This window comes from Sardina pilchardus, chromosome 7 (assembly GCF_963854185.1).
Source record: "Sardina pilchardus chromosome 7, fSarPil1.1, whole genome shotgun sequence".
Classification (NCBI taxonomy): domain Eukaryota; kingdom Metazoa; phylum Chordata; class Actinopteri; order Clupeiformes; family Clupeidae; genus Sardina; species Sardina pilchardus.
This window is the reverse complement of record NC_085000.1, coordinates 3,573,204-3,591,645: the sequence shown is the minus strand read 5'-3', so window position 1 is coordinate 3,591,645 and position 18,442 is coordinate 3,573,204. Positions and strand designations below refer to the sequence as shown.

General features: G+C 43.0%; 2 protein-coding genes across 10 annotated transcripts in view; both read left to right on the top strand.

Annotated features, from left to right (window-relative positions):
• Nucleotides 1-101: 101 nt before the first annotated feature.
• On the top strand, nucleotides 102-1,177 carry LOC134087103 (guanylin-like). The gene is made up of 3 exons (XM_062540344.1): nucleotides 102-219; nucleotides 348-540; nucleotides 772-1,177. Exons 1-3 carry the CDS (start codon nucleotides 148-150, stop codon nucleotides 834-836), a joined length of 330 nt encoding a protein of 109 aa, XP_062396328.1. The 5' UTR covers nucleotides 102-147; the 3' UTR covers nucleotides 837-1,177.
• A 4,924-nt stretch (nucleotides 1,178-6,101) lies between these two features.
• The window catches only part of LOC134087101 (eukaryotic translation initiation factor 4 gamma 3-like), a 49,848-nt gene continuing 37,507 nt past the window's right edge, over nucleotides 6,102-18,442 (top strand). For 4 of the 9 annotated variants that reach the window (XM_062540338.1, XM_062540337.1, XM_062540336.1 and 1 more), the window contains exons 1-4: nucleotides 6,102-6,709; nucleotides 13,551-13,650; nucleotides 15,842-15,889; nucleotides 17,948-18,124. In XM_062540338.1, coding sequence (XP_062396322.1) covers nucleotides 6,549-6,709; nucleotides 13,551-13,650; nucleotides 15,842-15,889; nucleotides 17,948-18,124 — 486 coding nt within the window. In that variant the 5' untranslated portion in view covers nucleotides 6,102-6,548. The remainder of the gene's footprint in view (nucleotides 6,710-13,550; nucleotides 13,651-15,841; nucleotides 15,890-17,947; nucleotides 18,125-18,442) is intronic. The other 5 variants (XM_062540339.1, XM_062540341.1, XM_062540342.1 and 2 more) reach the window with 5 other exon arrangements.

Genomic DNA, 18,442 nt, shown 5'->3' with positions numbered 1-18,442 from the left:
ACTTAACAATCATTAACCAGAAGAACCTTTACTCTGTCCAATAACATACAAATTATTAGTGGGGTAAATCATTTAAAAGGCGAGCAAGAGGGCAGAGCCACAGCACACAACAGGAGCACATCTCAGAGAAGGATCAACCAGAAAAACATGAAGACTTTACTTATTTTCGCTCTGGTCTTAATGGCCTTCTATCAGCCAGCTGAAAATGTTACAGTCGAGGTAAGGTTATGGTGATTTACCACTCTAATGTATTAATAATGTTAATGAATGAAATGTTACTCATGGGATAAGAATTATGTCTGTATCTGATCTAAACTGGGTCTATCCATTGACAATATTTACTGTAGGAGGGCGAATTCTCTTTTCCCTTGGAAATGGTGAAGAAACTGAAGGACTTTCTGGACCAGGAGCCAGCAGTTAAACAGAACTCTCGTATCGGCCTTATCAACACAGCAACTATGTGTAACCACCCCGGCTTCCCCGAGGAATTCAAACCCTTGTGTCAAAGCAAAAACGCAAAGGCTTCCCTCACCAGACTGGGTAAGACACACCATATCAAAGATCTATTGGCCCGTTCTGGGGTTTACCTGTTTTTATTGGGAGAGATATAAAACTGATGAAAGTCCATATTTTATCATTATCTGCTTATAAACCTGTCCACATAATGACAGAGTGCATGGAACTGAAAGCGCTGCAACACTTTAAAAACAGGCTGACTAACCATTTTATGAGTGCTTTCACTGATCATTTTGACTGATTGTTTGTCGACAGCAATGATCACATCCCGCATGGATGCCTGCGAGATCTGCGCTTATGTTGCCTGCACTGGCTGCTGATGGGCTGACACTGGACATGTCTACAGACTGCTGTTTTGGCCTCTTATGAAACCTTCCATTTACCTTTTGCCAAACTGCAACTTGCTGTTGATTTCATACTTCAAAAGTGAACTCTTGGCATATACATATGGTTACTATATGGGTTATTACCAAGTGTTAATATTTATCTGATACCTTGCATACTCCTTAAAGGAGTAATCATTCAAATACGTGCTTTCCTGCATTTCCTGCTCCCATTCCCCATTCTGTGTGTAAATATATATGAGAAACTTGCTATTGTCACCTGTTGTTTTCTATCATTTTAGTTGTATGTATAGTTTTTGCTCTGTTCTGTTAAAAAATAAAACTATAAGCAAATATGAATTAAGACTGCTCTTTAATGAACCATTAGACAAGTAGATGTATGGCTCTATGACTCAATTTCCCCGAGAAATGGGATGGTAAGAAGCAATTAAGTGTTACAGAATATTAATTGTTTAGATGAGGAAAATGAGGGATTTAAAAAAAAAAAAATCCAACGCTTTATGAGGCAACTTATGATTCAACATTCACACATTGACAAAACAAATGTTTTCATTTTATTAACTGCTGCTAACCTGTTTCCGGCATTGAATGGTTCTGAGGGCGCATTTGAAGCAGACATGTTGTTATGAATAGCCTATGATTTCCACATGCAATTTAGAATAACGCCACACCAGAGGTCATCATTGGTGCTGGTTAGATATTGGGCTGAAATGGATGAAGGATGTGCACGTGAAGGGGCCTCATTACAGAAATGTCCTAAATCTGAAATCTTATCTTAAGGATTTTTGGGTATTGCAAAAACAAATAGGGGGGAAAACATAAATCATCTGATAGACTTTTAGCCACAAAACCATCCATTAAGGTATTTCCCAAGTGAAGAATCCTAAATTAGGATGGCATAGATTGTCCTAAATTCAAAATAACTGTCAAAATGTCAAAAGCTCTCTTGTTAAAGATGCACTGCAGTCACTGATTAACCCCTAAAGACTCATTTTAGTTTCTGAAAGATAGCCTACATATTCAAGTTTTTCATGAAAAAATCTCTTCACGGCCTCGAAACAGCTTGTACATATGCATCTATACCATGGAAGTATTATGAACTAGAGAAAGTCAGGATATACTGCCCCCATTCACATTCACAACGGCCGATGCTAGGCTAGCTCATTTATAAAAAGAAGGCTTGTTCGAGATCAATTGTGACTGACCACTCCTGACTTAATACGCCAGTATGGGCTGGTGGCAACTGCAGAGGTGGAGTAAAGGCTACCATCAAGTTGGACTAGGGATGCCACATTTGATTTGTGAAAATCCATGACATTCTCGATGTCAGCTTCCTACGTAACAGACCGTCGCCATATTGAAATGGGGAAAAGCAAAGCGTCTCCACCAAAGGAATCCATTCATTTTTGTGTCAAAAGGTATTAGTCAAACTTTTAATTAACATGTTTTTTTTGTTTTTTTGAGTCATTATCTGGAGAGACTAAGGCCAGATATATACACAAATTGAATTTGGTATTCGAATTGAATGGCGGAGATGCTTTGTTTTCTCCCGTTTCAATATGGCGGCAGTCTGTGGCTGACATCGAGAATTGCCCTTTCCCCCCTTCCAAAAAAGTTATGATTCTTTGTGTTTTTAAATATTAATTTATAAAGAAAAACTGCAAATGTTATGCTGTTTAACTTATAGAAATGGTGCATTGAAACTTTAAGGTCATTGAGTCAAAACAGTTCTCATAATGTCCTTTCACCAGCTACAGTATAAGACTGCATAAATTCTAGGCCTAGAATCGTTTGTTTGTGCCAGATAATACAATATTATGCAGTTGTTACAAGCATTTCTCATATTAAAAAGGATATCAACACTGGCAAGGCAGCTGGAACCTCTCAGCTGTTCTGTGTAGTCTATACAATGTTAAAACATTTCCTTTTTTCATACTGTATATTTGCACTGATTCACTCTTGTAGACACACTCCCACTTGCTTTGGCCTTCTTTCTCCTGCTGTTCCTACATTACATTACGGAGCACCTACTAGCCGACAGGCACGTGTAACTACAAAATGGGACCTGTGGTCATAGGTGTGGCTGTGCTGCAGTTGCCGGTAATTAGTAAACCATATTTCTGCTGCCATTTCTGCTGCCAACAAAAAAACATACATAAGATACACAGGATATGTCTGTAAAACACAACCAAGAAAACCTATTAGCCAATTCGTTTGAAGATAATATTATCATCAGAAGTTCTTTTTCGATAAAAACCTAAACAATTCTTGTCTTGGAAAAGATTACTTATTATCTGGGACAGTAACTCAAACAAAGAGAACAATCCTAGAAAATCTATGTGTAGCAATCCTTAGTTGGAGGCTTTCTACTTCCCGTATAGTGTTAGTGAAAACCATAGCAGCAGCATTTGCTTTCTTTGTTGTTAGCCTAACAAAATTAAAATGATCGAAATATGTTTTAGGTAATTTTAATATATTACTTGAAACCCCTTGAACATCCTTGAAAATAGCTGCTGCCATTTTAAAAAGGGAGTCCAACATGTGCTTACAACCACAAGCCAAAAGAGCTTTGAGGTAACTTGCACCAGTTCGCATGGGTAAGTCACACCACTTGGGCTGCTGCAAGCACTCTGCTAAATTTTGGGTTGGATTGGAGAGATATATTTGAATTAATATGAATGAAATCATTGAAATAACACATAAGAATGTTATATTGTACTTTAAACATTCAGATCCTAATGTTGAATTTATTTAGATTCTGTTTAAAATAACATGTCATATAAACGTAGACATATGAAAAAGCCCCCACATGTGAAAGCCTTTAATTGTGAACTTGATACTTACAGTGGGGATGTATTTGATACCATGCTAAAACAGGAATATACAATCATCATTTGACAATTGATCTTAATGCCTTATTTAAAAAAAAATGAGTAAAAATCAAACCGCCAAGGACACCAATTTTCTTTGTGATTGAAGAATGTATCATAAATAAATAAATGTTCTCCTTAAATGCTAAGGGAATGCTTCACCATAGCTAGAGATTGCCATGGTGCTTTTTCCAGTAGGCCTATTAGCCTGTTTGATTTGCATTTAGCTCAATGAGCATCAAACAGGCTAATAGGCCCAATGGAAAAAGCACCATGCCAATCTCTAGCTATGGTGAAAGGTATGTGATGATGTGGGGCTATTTTAATTCCAACGGTTATATTCCTCTTTTTAGGCAACTTTAGCATGGTATCAAAAACATTTTCTCAACACTTTATATGCAAACTTTAAATTAGGTATTTTGTGAAAAAAAGTGAGAAATCTGTACATTATGTAAAGAGGAATAATGATGGCCTTTATTTTATTTATTTATTTATTTGTTTATGTTTTTTTTCCTTTATTGTACTTTGATTTCCTATTTCATTTAAATGTGTAGGCTATTTACTGTTGAGCCTGTTTCATGTATATCTCCTATTGAGCTTCGGTTAATCTCTACCGGAAGGTAGCTGTGATGATATATCTTTGTATTTTCACATTGTTTCAATAAAATGGATTTTAAAAAAAGTCACACCACTTGGTGGCCACCTTGGTATCGGCATTGGGCAATTATTTTGGGCAGACACTCGACACTAGACCAACCTCTGAAGTTCACCAACAAAAAAACTCCACGAGCTGCCATATTTCCAAATGGTCAAAGATGCTTCAGGTCCTTCAAACTAACCTCATGCATTTCTGAGGCTTTTTTGGCAGTCTCTGCTTACACAGAGTAGGCCTACTTAGCTTCAGTTCAGCTCCCTTGTAGCAAAAATTAAAGTTTTCTGTCTTAACGTCCTGAAGATCACAAAACCCACTCAAAGTCCGATGACAAAAATTAGTAGGCTATGGCAAAATGTCTATATTTCGGACTTCATCACCTTGAGAGTTTCACAGGTGTGATTATTCAAAATCCCCTTCTCATTTCCTATTTTCCCTTGGGAAAAGTCGCAAGTGCCCGTATGTCATTGTATGGGCAAAGGTTTTTCTTAGGGGAGTTTCTATTAGGTGCCACATTATGGGTGGTCATAAAAAAGTCATCCAAGTGGCTTGGCTGATCCTCCAAGCAGGAAATTGTCATTTTGTGGATCAATCCACACAGGCAACCAGTGTTGGGAAGGTTATTTTAGAAATGTAATGTGTTACAGTTACAAGTTACTCTGTTTAAAATGTAATAGTAGTGTAACTATTTGAATTACTTTTTCTGAGTAACGTAACTAATTACTTTTGATTACTTTTTGATTACTTTTTCCGATTTTTGAATGATATATATCGTCCCCAAATCCATGCGAAGATTTCGGCCTTGGTCTACAGGCTGCCGAGCAGTTCTGTACAAGCGCACAAGGCAGCAAGGGCATTCAATACATGAATTAGCATCACATTTTTTGTGAGGATAATATAATGATAACCATAACACGTTTACAGGCAGGCATGTAGGCCTACGCTGATGGCACTGTAGACATGATAGAGCCTTTCAGAAGGTCCCGTATCAAACTATGGCTGTGGAGGGAAACAGTTCTTTTTACATACAATATTATTTGCAAAGTTTTGCTGACAATATTGAGATGTAATTCAAATTGTAATTTTGAAAAATGTCAAAAGTACCTGTAATTGAATTACATTTTTTTCTACAGTAACTGTAATATATTACTGTTACATTTATTTTGTAATTAAATTACGTAACTCAATTACATGTAATGCGTTACTCCCCAACACTGCAGGCAACACACACTGTTGTGTCCACCAGTAATGTAGGCCTAGCACCTATTTGGCTTCATAAACATTCATTGTTTGGCTATTATAATATCATAAATAATGGGTTCTGTAGGCCTAGGCCTTAGGCTACTTGCCCCTGGCAGCAACTGGTCCAGTCATGTTTAGAGGAGGCTATTCAAACTCAATATTCAGTCCGAGCACCATCGGGAGTAGGTGTAGTAGGCCTACTTCTAGTAGCCCACATATCCACTAGGTGTCACAACTCTCTCACTTTTCTTTACAGCCAAGACAGTGCGGACTACATCCTCATCCTGCCCCGCTGACGATTTTTAAAAACGACACTTATAACATTCAAGATATTTCTATTGAGTCGTTTCGAACTCGATGTTTGCTTAAATAATTTATTTGATATCGTGTTTAATTTCAGCAAAAAACACCATAGCTTGGGGTCACATACGTTCGTTGACCGAGCTCTTCCGAAAAGGCACGATATTATACGAATGGTCTGTCCTGTCGGACTGCTGGAGGCGGCCACATCGCCATGTTGAACGAAATCTCCCTTAACAGTGGAAAGGGGCTCGTAAAATAGCATTCGGGGAAAACGCTTCTGCTCAGTTTTCATAGAGGAAACCGTCAAGAATACCCTGGCAAAGGGAAACGAACTGGATCCTCGGGAACCCCGACCGGGGAGGGGGAACAGCCCCCTACCATCCGAAATGAAGATAAACCACAATAATCGCTAGCTAGCTAGCATTTGCTCGCTAAACTATAGCTAAGCTAGTTTTCAAGGCTTTTTCTATCCCATTTAGCCACCGGCAACCTGCTTGTACAAGAAAAGGCCCGGCATTGGCGTAACTCGCTAGCTAGTTTTTATGTGTATTATTTTTAAACTAGATAAGTAACTAGTTAGCTATTTATTACTGTACATTTTTTATTTTGTAACGTTTTGCAATGAGTTTGCCGCCGAAAGCGGTACCGAAATCAGCCGCTGCTGTAGGAAGTGGACCTGGAACCGGGCCGTCTCCCTCGAGTCAGCTGCGGACTACCCTGACCACCGTACCGCTCCCTGGGCCCCCGGTCGCTCAGCAGCCGCCTGCAGTACCACCAACGCAGTATCCTTCAGTGACAACATTTCCCCCTCTATTGAAATGGAGAAGCTGTCTATTTCACTTTTTGGATATGAAATCAGAGGGATAACTCACAGGAATGAAGGGAAGTGTTGGATGTGTTTTGAGCTCAGTGTGTTTGTTAGCCAGTAAGCGTTAGCTGCGGCGTTCTCTCGAATACATCACATGTCTTTGATGTTGGCTAGCAGACCGTTGTGTGGACATTTATAGACTTGGCGCGAGATAAGGAGCTGTCACCTTTTACTAAGTGATTATAATAACTATCTTTTAATTGTCCTTCAGTTGTGGAGGGGAGCGTTGCTTAGCTTGCTGGCAATAGGTGAAGCCAGGATAGCCTAGGATAAGTCTTGCTTCACAACACTGCACAACTACTGTAACATTACCCTCTGTGTCAGTTCGTCAACATTTTTAATCTGGCCACAATATTGCAATGGATCTTTGATTCGGAGCAGTGATCAAGGAAAAGATGCAGGCTTGCGCCTGGTAGTTTAGCCTACCAGTCTACGTGGAGTGTCATTGTGGCATGATTAGCCGGCTGCCAATCATTGAGGTGAAAATCCACCTTGCTAAATATCCGCTAGCTATCATGGGAGCTCACTAGCTACATTGTTTCAGACAGGCTTGGGTGCAAGCAAAAGTAGCGTTCGGTGAGCGAAGATGCAGTGCCTAATACAGTCATTAAACTCATCCAACGTATAGGTTTATCTTGGCGTTTTATACATTTGCAGTTTAAAACACACCGGTAGCTTGGTCTTTTCGCCGGTTCGGTTAAATGCTGGTTGCCCTAAACGCAGCATCCATTCCCACTCCCTCCGCCTATGTTAAATTAATGTTGTCCGGCTGCGCCCCTGTCAACACTCAACGCGCGAAGGTCTACATTTTAGTGTATGATGTGGCTGCAATGTTTCTAAATAAAAATTCGTCGTCAAAATGTACCTTGAGACTTACAATTCAGTCAGTTCAGCACTCACGTTGCGATTGGCTCTGCAGTAATTATGCAGTTATGCAATCAGTGTTCAGTATTTTTCTGTACCATTCATGCATTGAGAATGTGACATTAAGATGTTTGTCTAAACACTTTCATAGAACATGTGCATTCATAGTATAGATACATGTGTTGATCCTACACCTATCTCTTCTGTTTTAGCCTCATCAAGTAGCCTAGTTATTAGTTTAGAGGCCTTAACTTGAAACCAGCTATCCTAAATCTCTTTTAATAATTCAGTAGGGTCTCACATAAACTGAACAGAGCTGATGCAATTACGTTAAGGTGGAGAAGGTGGCTGGCATCTTGAATCTGTGATGCAAATGGTTCCCTTTTGAGACCAAGATAAATCCCTATCCGAGATCAAATTGCATTTAACAAAATAATTTAACTCAACCTGCAACCTTTATTGCCAAGTTTCATGACTGGGGAAAGCAGATTAGTGGCATTCAGTGGCATTGGTCTCAAGCAGCTTTGTAAGATGTTTACAATGACTGGGAAAGGATTCAAAAGTAATCTAGAATTGAGAAGCAAGTATAGAGGAATATACATGTATACTTGTCAAATATGCAGGGGTGTTCTTTTCATAGTGAAAAGAAGTGGTTTGAAACTTAGAACTTGTTTTGGAACTTGGAACTTGTATTTCAGAGTCAGCGGAAAGGGGCGGCAGTAGTGAATGCACCAGCTGTTTTATGGAAGGCAATGACTTGTCTAATTTAGTCCCTGTGTTTGTGTCATTTCTCCTTGGCAACTGCAGGGGCTTCCCCTTCATTCTTACTGGTAATGTTTGTGCACCTTTAAGCTTCCTGTTAACCGACACTGAATTTGTGCCGCATCTGTTTTTCGTTTTCTTGGGAAGCTCAGTATCTGTTAGAGGAAGTGGAATGTTGTCCCGACTCCCAAGTCATGTCAGTTTACCACTGACTCACCTGTGGCCCTAGATTAATGATCTTAAAACACTGAAACTGGCAGAACTATTCCTTATAGTCTGAAGCCCATTGCGTTCTTGGTTGGTGAGGAGGTTCAAATGATCTTATGAAGTGTCAACTGTACATTCGTATTCATGTTTATAGCTGAGGCATTTACCCGAAACCATTTACAGACCAAGTATGTGATATTTGCATAATTTATGTAGGTCTTCAATGAGTCACATTTGTTGCCACCTTTCTCTGTCAGTGGAGTTAGACCTGAGCAAGGCTGTCCGGTATAAATTGTGTACATGAGGAGCCCAGTGAGTAAAAACCCACGAGTCATGAACTTTTGAAGAACTAGACTAATTAGAATGGGGGGGAAATGACTATTACGCCTGTGGCGTTTCTTAGCTCTGTGTTTCTCTTCAGTAGCTACCAGCCTCTAATGTGAGAGAAGGTTAGTTGGAAGCTTACAGTGTGTTGGATGGGAGTCTTGCCTTTTTTTCTCTGCGTCAATGGTGGGCTACTCTGTGCATCCGGCAGTCTGTGTGTGTTCGGGAGACAAAAGGCTGGGCCTCTTTGCATGCAGGGCTGAGATTTGGGAGCAATTCTTTGTGGAATGGCATCTCTGAGCGGCCGAGGCCACCGTTGAAAGTTTCAGTTCAGATTTGGGATCCAAGACCATGACTTTGACAGTTTGCGTGTGTGGGAGTGGGAGCATGACGGAATTGCTCTAAACATTACAAGTTTGATACTCACACATTGTGTCTTTTCTGACAGCAGTTCTTAGCTGAGTGTTTTCCATTCATAGTAATTCTGTGATCATTCCATATCTATTCCAGTTCATTTCAATCCATTCATATATCCAGGTACATTTCATTGGTTATGGAGGCAGTTGGCTAATGTGAGACTGTATTGTACAGCTAAATATGGCAAATGTGTGGAAGCTCTGTACACAATCAAGGAGTGATAGCCTCCTCACCTGATCTTATCTAACTGTTTAGTGCTGCGTCATGCCGCAGCCTCTGTGTAGATAGAGATAATATTCTGATAGACACAGTGTGCTTGTATGGCCTAAGTATATCTGAACCATTAACCCATATACCTATCTTTGGCTCAGTCTTAAATGGCAGAGGGAGGAAAAGTGAGTGAGTGAGCAAGCGAGTGAGGGTGAGTAAGAGAGAGAGATGGAGGGAGGGAGGGAGGGAGAGAGAGAGAGAGAGGGAGAGTCATAGCTCAGCAACCTGTGCTAAAATAAATGCAAATCCCAAATCCAATAATCTCGGTTCTTATTTCTGGCCTCGGTCCAAGCTCCGCTGTGCCATACGTACTGTACGTACGAACGATCACTCGTTCCTCCTTCTCCAAGGTTCACAGTGTTCCCCAGGAGTCAGGAATGCTAGTCCCATGGGGAAGGAAGGGTTTCTGCCCTCTTGCTCTCTCTCTCCCTGCACAACAATGACCCGGTTGTGAAGGCCGGTCTGTCCTGAAGACCGAGGGGTTGGAGGACCAGGCACACCCTCCATTGGAGATGGCAGAGGCATCTCCTGTTCCCCCCTCTGCCCTCTGCTGTGACGAGGAAGCTTAGCAGCCCAAAACTGAGTGGCATAATAATGTTATTGGCCTGAGTCATGTCATGACAGTTTACCCATTTACTAACAGTTCACCTTTGGCAAGAGATTGATCATTTCAAACACTTGCACTGGCGTGGCAGACTTGGGGCCCATGAGGTGAAACCTGCTCTCTAGTTGACTTCAGCCTAATCGCCCTTTATCCAATTGTAATTAACCACTAGGGATGCACCAACTGTGAACTTCTGGGCAGGTGTGGAACTAATGATTAAAATAACACTTTGGTCGATAATTAGTGTAGTGCAATTCTTCATTTTTGTTTTTTTTGGTTTGCTTAATTTTTGTTGTGAAGTATACCCCGTAGTAGCGTACAAAAATATTAATTAAAAACTAGAAATGCAATTCCAAGGAATTACCAGTGCATGAAAATGCAAAAAAAATGTATAGATAGATAATGTAGATATGGTTACTAAGGTGTAGCTTGGGTAAACATGGTGGTTGCATAGTTTAAAGAAAGCTGATAGTGTGAAGGTAGACAGTTTAAAGCTTAAACATTCCAGTTCTAACCTAACTAATAATTTCTAACAAATGTTAGAAACAGATGCTGTAAACAGATGTTAACTATGCTAAGAATGATAACCAGGTCGATCGGTTAACTTAGCTAATGATTTCTAGCAGTTATGGTAAAAATGCTAACAATGTTAGCACTGCTAACTATATTAACAATGCTAACCAGGTTGATTAGCTACCTTAGCAAATGATTTCTAGCAGTAATGTTAAAAATGTTAACTACGCTAACAATGCTAACCAGGTTGATTAGCTGACTTAGTTGATGATTTCTAGCAGTTATGTTAAAAATGCTAACTATGCTAACAATGCTAACTATGTTAACAATGCTAACCAGGTTGATTAGCTGACTTAGTTGAAGATTTCTAGCAGTTATGCTAAAAATGCTAACAATGCTAACTATGTTAACAATGCTAACTAGGTTGATTAGCTAACTTAGCTAATCATTTCTAGCAGCTATGCTAAAAAATGCTAACAATGCTAATTATGTTAACCATGCTAACTAGCTAACTTGCTACTGAGGACTTTTATTTTGAAACATTTGTTGATAGGGTTTCCATGGCTGCCACTATCAGGAATAAAGAAGTTACTGTAGTAAAATCATGTTGGTTGCTATGGAAACGGTCATAAACGCTTCATTTTAATGGTTGCTATGTTGGTTGCTAGGTACATGGAGGTCTCATGTAGTTGACTGGAGGCATAGTTGATGATAACTGACAGTTGGAATGGTTGAACAGTTAAATAGTTGAGTAGTTTCAATGGTTAAATGATTTAATAGTGTATTATTGCAGTGAGGACTTTTATTTTGAAACAGTTGTGGAAAGAGGAAACAGGATATGTAGTCTTCACAGAGAGATTGTATGCTTAAAGCCTGAGAGAGAGAGAGCTGCTGCAGGTGGGGCTGGCCACCTGGCATAAGATTCTAATTGCTTAACGACCCGATTGTGATGTCATAGAGGCCAATGTTAAGTCTATGGGGAAATGTTTAATAGTTTTTAATTTTTAGTTTGAAAAGTATAAAAGTTACAAAGTTGAAAAATACTTAGCAGCATGCCCCTATTGAAGACCTACGTTACAACGTTTGAATGAAGTTTCTAGGTTAAACGGTTCAAGCTGAATAGAAAAAATGAATTTGGTAAGCGGAATAATAAGAAGAAGAAGAAGAAGAAGCCTAGGAAGAACAGTACAGTGCATTTTCATGCACTGTAATAACTTTAATTCATTCATTTTCAAGTCCATAGCACCATTTCTGGACATACCAGTCTGCACAACATTTACCTAATGCAGAATTGATGCAACTTGTCATACAAATTTGCCAATAGCCGATACAGATCAACAAGGATGATCTCAACCGATAATGATGTTTGGCCGATATATTGGTGTTTCCCTATGAACGAAACCTTGACTTACAGGGGAATTGAGGGAGAGTGATGCCCACTGCAGTAGCATCCCTTTTTGGTGTACTGTGGCTGTAGCCAGTGCTGTGGTTTGGCCCAGTTTATATGTATTAATGGGAGCAGGCATGTCTTGACAACATTGTGAATTCCTATCCACTCAGCACACACAGCTGCCTCCGTCATTGCTGCAGCTTTTTTTTTTGTGTGTGTGTGTGTGTGTGTCAGGGCACTGACAAACCGCATACACACTCTGAACCAGCAGAAGAAAAAAGAGAGAGGGAGGAGGACTGAAAGAGGGGGAGAGAAAGAAAGTGCATGTGTATGAGAGAGAGAGAAAGAACACAAATGTATATGTGACGGTGTGTGTGTGTGAGAGAGAGAGTGAGAGTGCGTGGGAGACTGGGAAGAGTGATGGAGTCAGAGAAAGGCCATGTGGAAAAAGTGGCGAAGAGAAAAGCCGAAGTTTCCCCTTTTGAGGGTTGATGACTTAAGCACTCCAGCGCTCCTTGACCCCTCGGTGTTTATGCCTTTGTGCAGCGGTTCCAGCGCCTCCTTCTCCTGCTCTGTGTGCTTACTTAGGTAGACAGCCTAATGCTGCAGCCACTGTTGTCTTTAAATGGAGCGCCAAAGTACTATTAAAAAGCCATTCCAATATTTGCTGTGATGGGAAGTGAACACTTGACGTATGCCATGCTAGAGGCTGGGCACAGAAGCTTTTGCTTCTTTCCTATGAGACCAGGGAACAAAGCTGGCTAGTGACTGGCAGGCTTTGCTTTAAGACAACATTTTCATGTCAGATAGACTGATGATGTGTTACAGAAACAGGAACATTTCACTGTGCAACAATTTCCTCTAGACATTAACAGGTCCAGCTTGATAGCAGGCATGCTGCACTATGGTTAGGAAATACAAGGTGAAACCCCGCAAGTGCTGATAATGTATTGATTCTCATGATGGCTATCAACATGTGATGTTTCCTTCCTCTCCATTCTGCTTTGGGTCAGTAGTAGTCTAGCAATAATTTGGCGAGTAAGTTGGCTTTTAAGACTTGTTTTCAAGTAATACAGTATTAACCGATGGGAATGTTTTCAAAGTGTCGACTTGGAGTTGAGGAAGGAAGGATCCTAGGGAATTGTTTTGTTTTGGGGGGGGGGGGGGTATGTTTTGGAGGAAATTATTGATTAATCTCCTGAAAAGACTTTATATTGAAAAGATTTTCTGCATAATAACATTAGTTTTGTAGTTATTTGTTGCCCATATTTCCAACTACATAAAAGTTTCCTAGAAGTAGAAAAAGCAAACCAAATGCTTAGTGTGTGTTTGTGTAGGATGTCCTGTGTGTCTTCCTGTGTTCCCACCTTGTTGATTTTTGGCCTTAAATGACTCCCGCCCCAGAGTTTTCCTTAATGCGTTGCACCCTAGGATCCCAAGAGTTCAGCCGCCGCTGGAAGACAGAATCTTCCCCACACAGCCAGGAGTCACGGCCGTGTACAGCGTGAGTACTCCCCACGTCTCACCCTTACCTTATACCCATGAACACACACACACACACACATTCACACTGGCACATGCATTTACACACACACACATACACACATACACTCTCACACCACACAGGCACTCCCTCAAACTCTGACATCTGACACTGAAAATCTGTCACAGTCTGTCTCTTTTTCTCTCTGCATTTTCTCTCTCTCTCTCTCTGCCTCTCTCTCTCTCTGCCTCTGTATATCCCACGCACGCAGACACACATTTACAGGTCTCTGCCCAAGCCCTTTAGCTGTCGCAGCAGCACAGAGTGCACTGTAAATCTCCACAGCAGCTGTGACGATCGAGAAGGGCACGTTCGGCCCGTCCCCGTCTCTTGGACAGTAACACGAGAGCCAGAGCACTGCACTGAGCTCTGGGGACCCCACAGCTGTGTCTCCCCCTCTGCCCCTCCCCTGTTGTCTCTCCCCCTCTCTCAGCCCCCTGCCCTGCTTAGCCTAGCCTAGCGTAGCCTAGCCAGCCCAGCTGCAGTAGCAATAGTGAAAGCAGCACAAGAGGACCTGTGCAGTCCCGGCTCCTCTGAGACCATGTTGTTGTGGAATTTGAGAGGGAAACAGAGGGAGGTGTGTGTGTAGGGGGGAGGGCCGGGGGGGGTTGTATGTTTAGTTTAGTTTTGTTTTGTTTTGGAGCTTTTCTCTTTTTTTCCCCTTTCTTTCTTTGCTGAGCTGGTGTTTTCATGCCCCGATGGTGGTTTCCTGTGTGTTGTGGTCAGAATGCCTAGACCTGTTTTACACTTCCCCCTCAACTGTAAACACACACACACACACACACACACACACACACACTCACACTCATAAACACAAACAACCTGCCTACAATATTTGAACCACAGGTCTTGGTCCCTGTGATCTGTCACCTTCCATGCCCCTGCACACACCCCTGCACCCTACACTACCACCACCACCCCACCCCACCCCCATCTCTCTGCTGGAAAGCTCCCGGGCTGGCGGATAAAGCTACGTAATCCACCCTGCTCACACCACCCACCACAAGTGGGTCACCCGCCCACGGCCACCTCCACCTGCAGGGCTATGAGAAGCTGGGTGTGAGAGATTCACCCCAGAGGAAGGCACAATCTTTCACCCAAGTAGTCGGTACAAGCAGTCTTGACCTGGACTGTCCACACATAACCACACTTTATTTTTATTGGTATTATTTACCGGTAATTATTATTTTCAACTTTGTCTGTCAGATGGCTCGGTAGCTTGTTGGGACAGCTTACCTGCTACATGTCTACTTTTTTAAAATAGAAAAGTTAAGAGCTGAAAGTAAAGAGCTTCCTTTTGAAGGTGACCAGCAGTATCCCTTCGTCTGGCTGCTTTTTGCTTCCCACCCTGCCTGCCGAGAGGCACAGGTGTGGGCCCTCTGGCGGCCGAGCGCTGCACGAGGAAAGAGGGGGGAGGGGAGGGGTGGGGGTGGGGGGGTGCAGGCATGTTAATCTGCTTATCATCTCTCTGCCTGCTTTTACAACCCGGGGCTCTGCTGCACCACCTCCAGCAGCAACAGCAGCAGCAGCAGCAGCAGCAGTAGCGGCCCGGCGCCTCCCTGATTGGTGTGCGGCCCTTTTTTGTTGCGCTTATTTAACGGCCACCGCTGGGTTGAAGCTTGTAGAGGCGTGGCGCTGAATGTATGAGTAAGAGATGAAAAGGGGTGAAGGTGGAGGGGGGGGAAGAGTGGGTAGGTTGGGGGGGTTAGTGCAAGCGGGCAGGGGGGCGTTTGGGGGCCAGAGAGAAGTAGGGTGAGTGGGCGGTGGGGGGTGGCCAGCAAGAGCCCCAGCAGCACCGGATGGCTGTAGATACAGAGCGCAGGATTGTCTGCTGAGGGTGGATGGCTGGCTGGCAGCATGTGTAACTGAAGCAGAGAGCTGGCACTCTGCCCAGGAAAAAGGAATGAGCGGGAGAGGGAGGGAGGGGGAAACCAGCGAGGCCTTGTCCTCATCCAGCCCCAGCCAGGAGTAAGGTTCTCTCCTTTTCTTTCTTTCTTTCTTTCTTTCGCTCCTTCTTTCTCTCCTTCTTTCTTTCTCTCTCCCTTCCCCTTTCTTTCTTTCGTTCTTTTTTTCTTTCACACACAGTCACACACTCACTCCCTCTTCCCCACTGCTCCTCTCCTGTAATCCTAACTGTTCTGTCTCTGTGTAGAAAGGCAGAGTCAACGAGTTCATTTGCTACCTGCCACCAGCTATGTGTGTGAGTAAAAAGAGGCTGTGTGTACGTGTGGATGTGTGTGTGTGTGTGTCTGTGTTTTCAGGAATGTTTGATAGAGGGGCTGTGTGTGTGTGCGAAGAATATGGAAAGGAGCGATAGAGAGAATGTGTGTGCAGTGGAGAACCTGTGTGTGTGTGTGTGTGTGTGTTTCTCCATGCATTGGGATGGGTGAGGGGCTGTTGATGGCACACTCCATCTTGATCTTCTCATCTGTATGTGTGTGTGTTTCTTGTCAGACTTGGAATGATTTCAGATGTGTGCTGTCCTCTCTCTGGTCAGTTTCAGGCAACTCTAGATGTGTCCATTCAGCACAGTTTGTCTCAGTGAATTTGTATTTATTTATATACTTATTTATTTATTTATGAGTGAAACGTGCCTCAAGGCTTCTGACATGTGGTGTGTCTCAGGTCCAAAGGCCTTGGACTTTGAATATATGTGAGGGTGTGTGTGTCTGTGCACGCGCACAGGAGAGCAGTGGTGCTTTGACACTGGAGCGTGAGTTGTATATTTCATTGATGTGAAAGTTCCGAACATTGTGTCTGCACCCTGGGATCCTGCCAGAGTCCTCCAGTAAATCTGGGATCTGGGGAACGTTTTGTCTGAACTCCATTATGGTTCATATCTGTTTCTGATCTAAAAACCTTGAAGCCAATGCTATTTATGACCACTGATGGATCCAAATGATCCCACTTCAAATAAAACACACTACAGTACATGTGAAATTATTCATGAGCTTTTCTGAAGTCATAAGAAGTCTTAACAGTTTTATGTAGTGAGGTGTGGAAGGCACTGTGGAGCAAGTAGCTGCAGAGTCCATTCCACATTCTGGTCAAGTGCCCACGGTGACCCGGGTCTGAATCCGTCCGGCGGTCATTTCCCGATCCCACCCCACCCCACCCCACCTCTCCCTCCCACTCACTTCCGGTCACTCGCCTCTGTCCTATCTGATTAAAGGCATAGAAAAAGCCCCAGTAATTAAATATGGGGATCCAGAGGACAGCTAATGTTTCCTGGTAGTTCATGCTTGAGGGTATGCATGTGAAATGCTTTGCAAGCGAAGCTGCCCATGTGTAGCACTTCCAGCTCTCTCAGCTGTAACCTCCTCGTCCAAGCAGCTCGCGTCATTTATTACGGCTGAGCAAAAATGACCAAATTATCAAAAGACTGCAGCTCTGCTCTCCTTATCTGTAAACAAGGACCTGTTACCCAATGCCCAGCAATATTGGTAAATGATAATGGCACATTACTTGTGTGTGTGTGTGTGTGACATCAGAAACGGTGGTAGTGTAGTGGTTAAGGAGCTTGACTAGAATGCAGTAGCCTGAAAAGTTGTGGCTTGTGCCCTTGAGCAAGGCAAGTATAAGTCACTTTGGACAGCAGTGTCTGCTAAATGAATAAATGTAAGAGTAAGAAGCCATGGCTCGCAACAGACTAATGTGAAAGGAAAGGAGTGGTGGCAGAGAGAGGAATAATCACACTTGAGTTTGAACCATCGTATTGGACCAGGTGTGAAAAAGGCCTGAAGGAGAACAGGGAGAACGAGCGAGTGAGTGAATGGGACATTGTGTGTGTGTGTGTGTGTGTGTGTGTGTGTGTGTGTGTGTGTGTGTGTGTGTGTGTGTGTGTGTGTGTGTGTGTGTGTGTGTGTGTGTGTGTGTGTGTGTGTGTGTGTGTGTGTGTGTGTGTGTGTGTGTGTGTGTGTGTGTGTGTGTGTGTGTGTGTGTGAAGATGTGCAAGGTTGGAGATCTCAACTCCTTGAAAACACGAAAACACTTTGCTATTTCGTTATATTTTAAAAATGAGACAGTTCTGTGTGTATGGATCTGTGTGTGCATGTGTGTGTGTGTGTGTGTGTGTGTCTTTGCGTGTGTGTACGCGTGTGTTTGTCTTATCTGTGCAAAAGACATGTCACTTCTCCTTTATTTATACATTTTTCTAATGCCAGCATGCCTGTATATGCCTGTGTGTGTGTGTGTGTGTCCGTCCCACCTGTCTCGCTGACGGCCCTCTCTCTGCCCTTGTGTGCTGTGTGTGCTGCAGGTCCAGAGACCCCCGGGCCCCCCGTACACAGCCCATGAGATCGGCAAGGCCCACCCCAGCCTAGCGGCCACCCCGCCGGGCCACGCCTCGTCTCCCGGCCTCCCTCAGGTATCAGTTTCCACTGTATCCACTGCGCATCTGTACGGCCACCCTAAGGTCTGGGAGGCAGGCGGAGGGGTGAGTTTACTAGCCCACCGGTCGCCCGCGCTCGTCGTGTCTGTCCACTTCTCACACTGTGTGTGTGGGTGTGTGTGTGACTGTGTGTGTGTGTGGTGCTGTGTGGGTCTTAGTGTCTTTGTGTGCGTGTTCGTGAGAGAGAGAGAGAGAGAGAGAGAGAGCATGTTTGTGAGAGAGAGAGAGCGAGTGAGAGAGAGAGTGTGTGTGTGTGAGAGAGAGAGCGCGAGAGAGTGTGTGTGTGAGAGAGAGAGAGAGAGAGTGTGTGTGTGAGAGAGAGAGTGTGTCTGTGAGAGAGAGAGTGTGTCTGTGAGCGTGTGT

Excerpts from the sequence above, each read along its gene's own strand:
- LOC134087103 (XM_062540344.1), top strand. The coding sequence starts at position 148 with ATGAAGACTTTACTTATTTTCGCTCTGGTCTTAATGGCCTTCTATCAG. Across the intron at positions 220-347 it reads CTGAAAATGTTACAGTCGAG|GAGGGCGAATTCTCTTTTCC; the intron begins GTAAGGTTATGG and ends TATTTACTGTAG. Across the intron at positions 541-771 it reads GGCTTCCCTCACCAGACTGG|CAATGATCACATCCCGCATG; the intron begins GTAAGACACACC and ends GTTTGTCGACAG.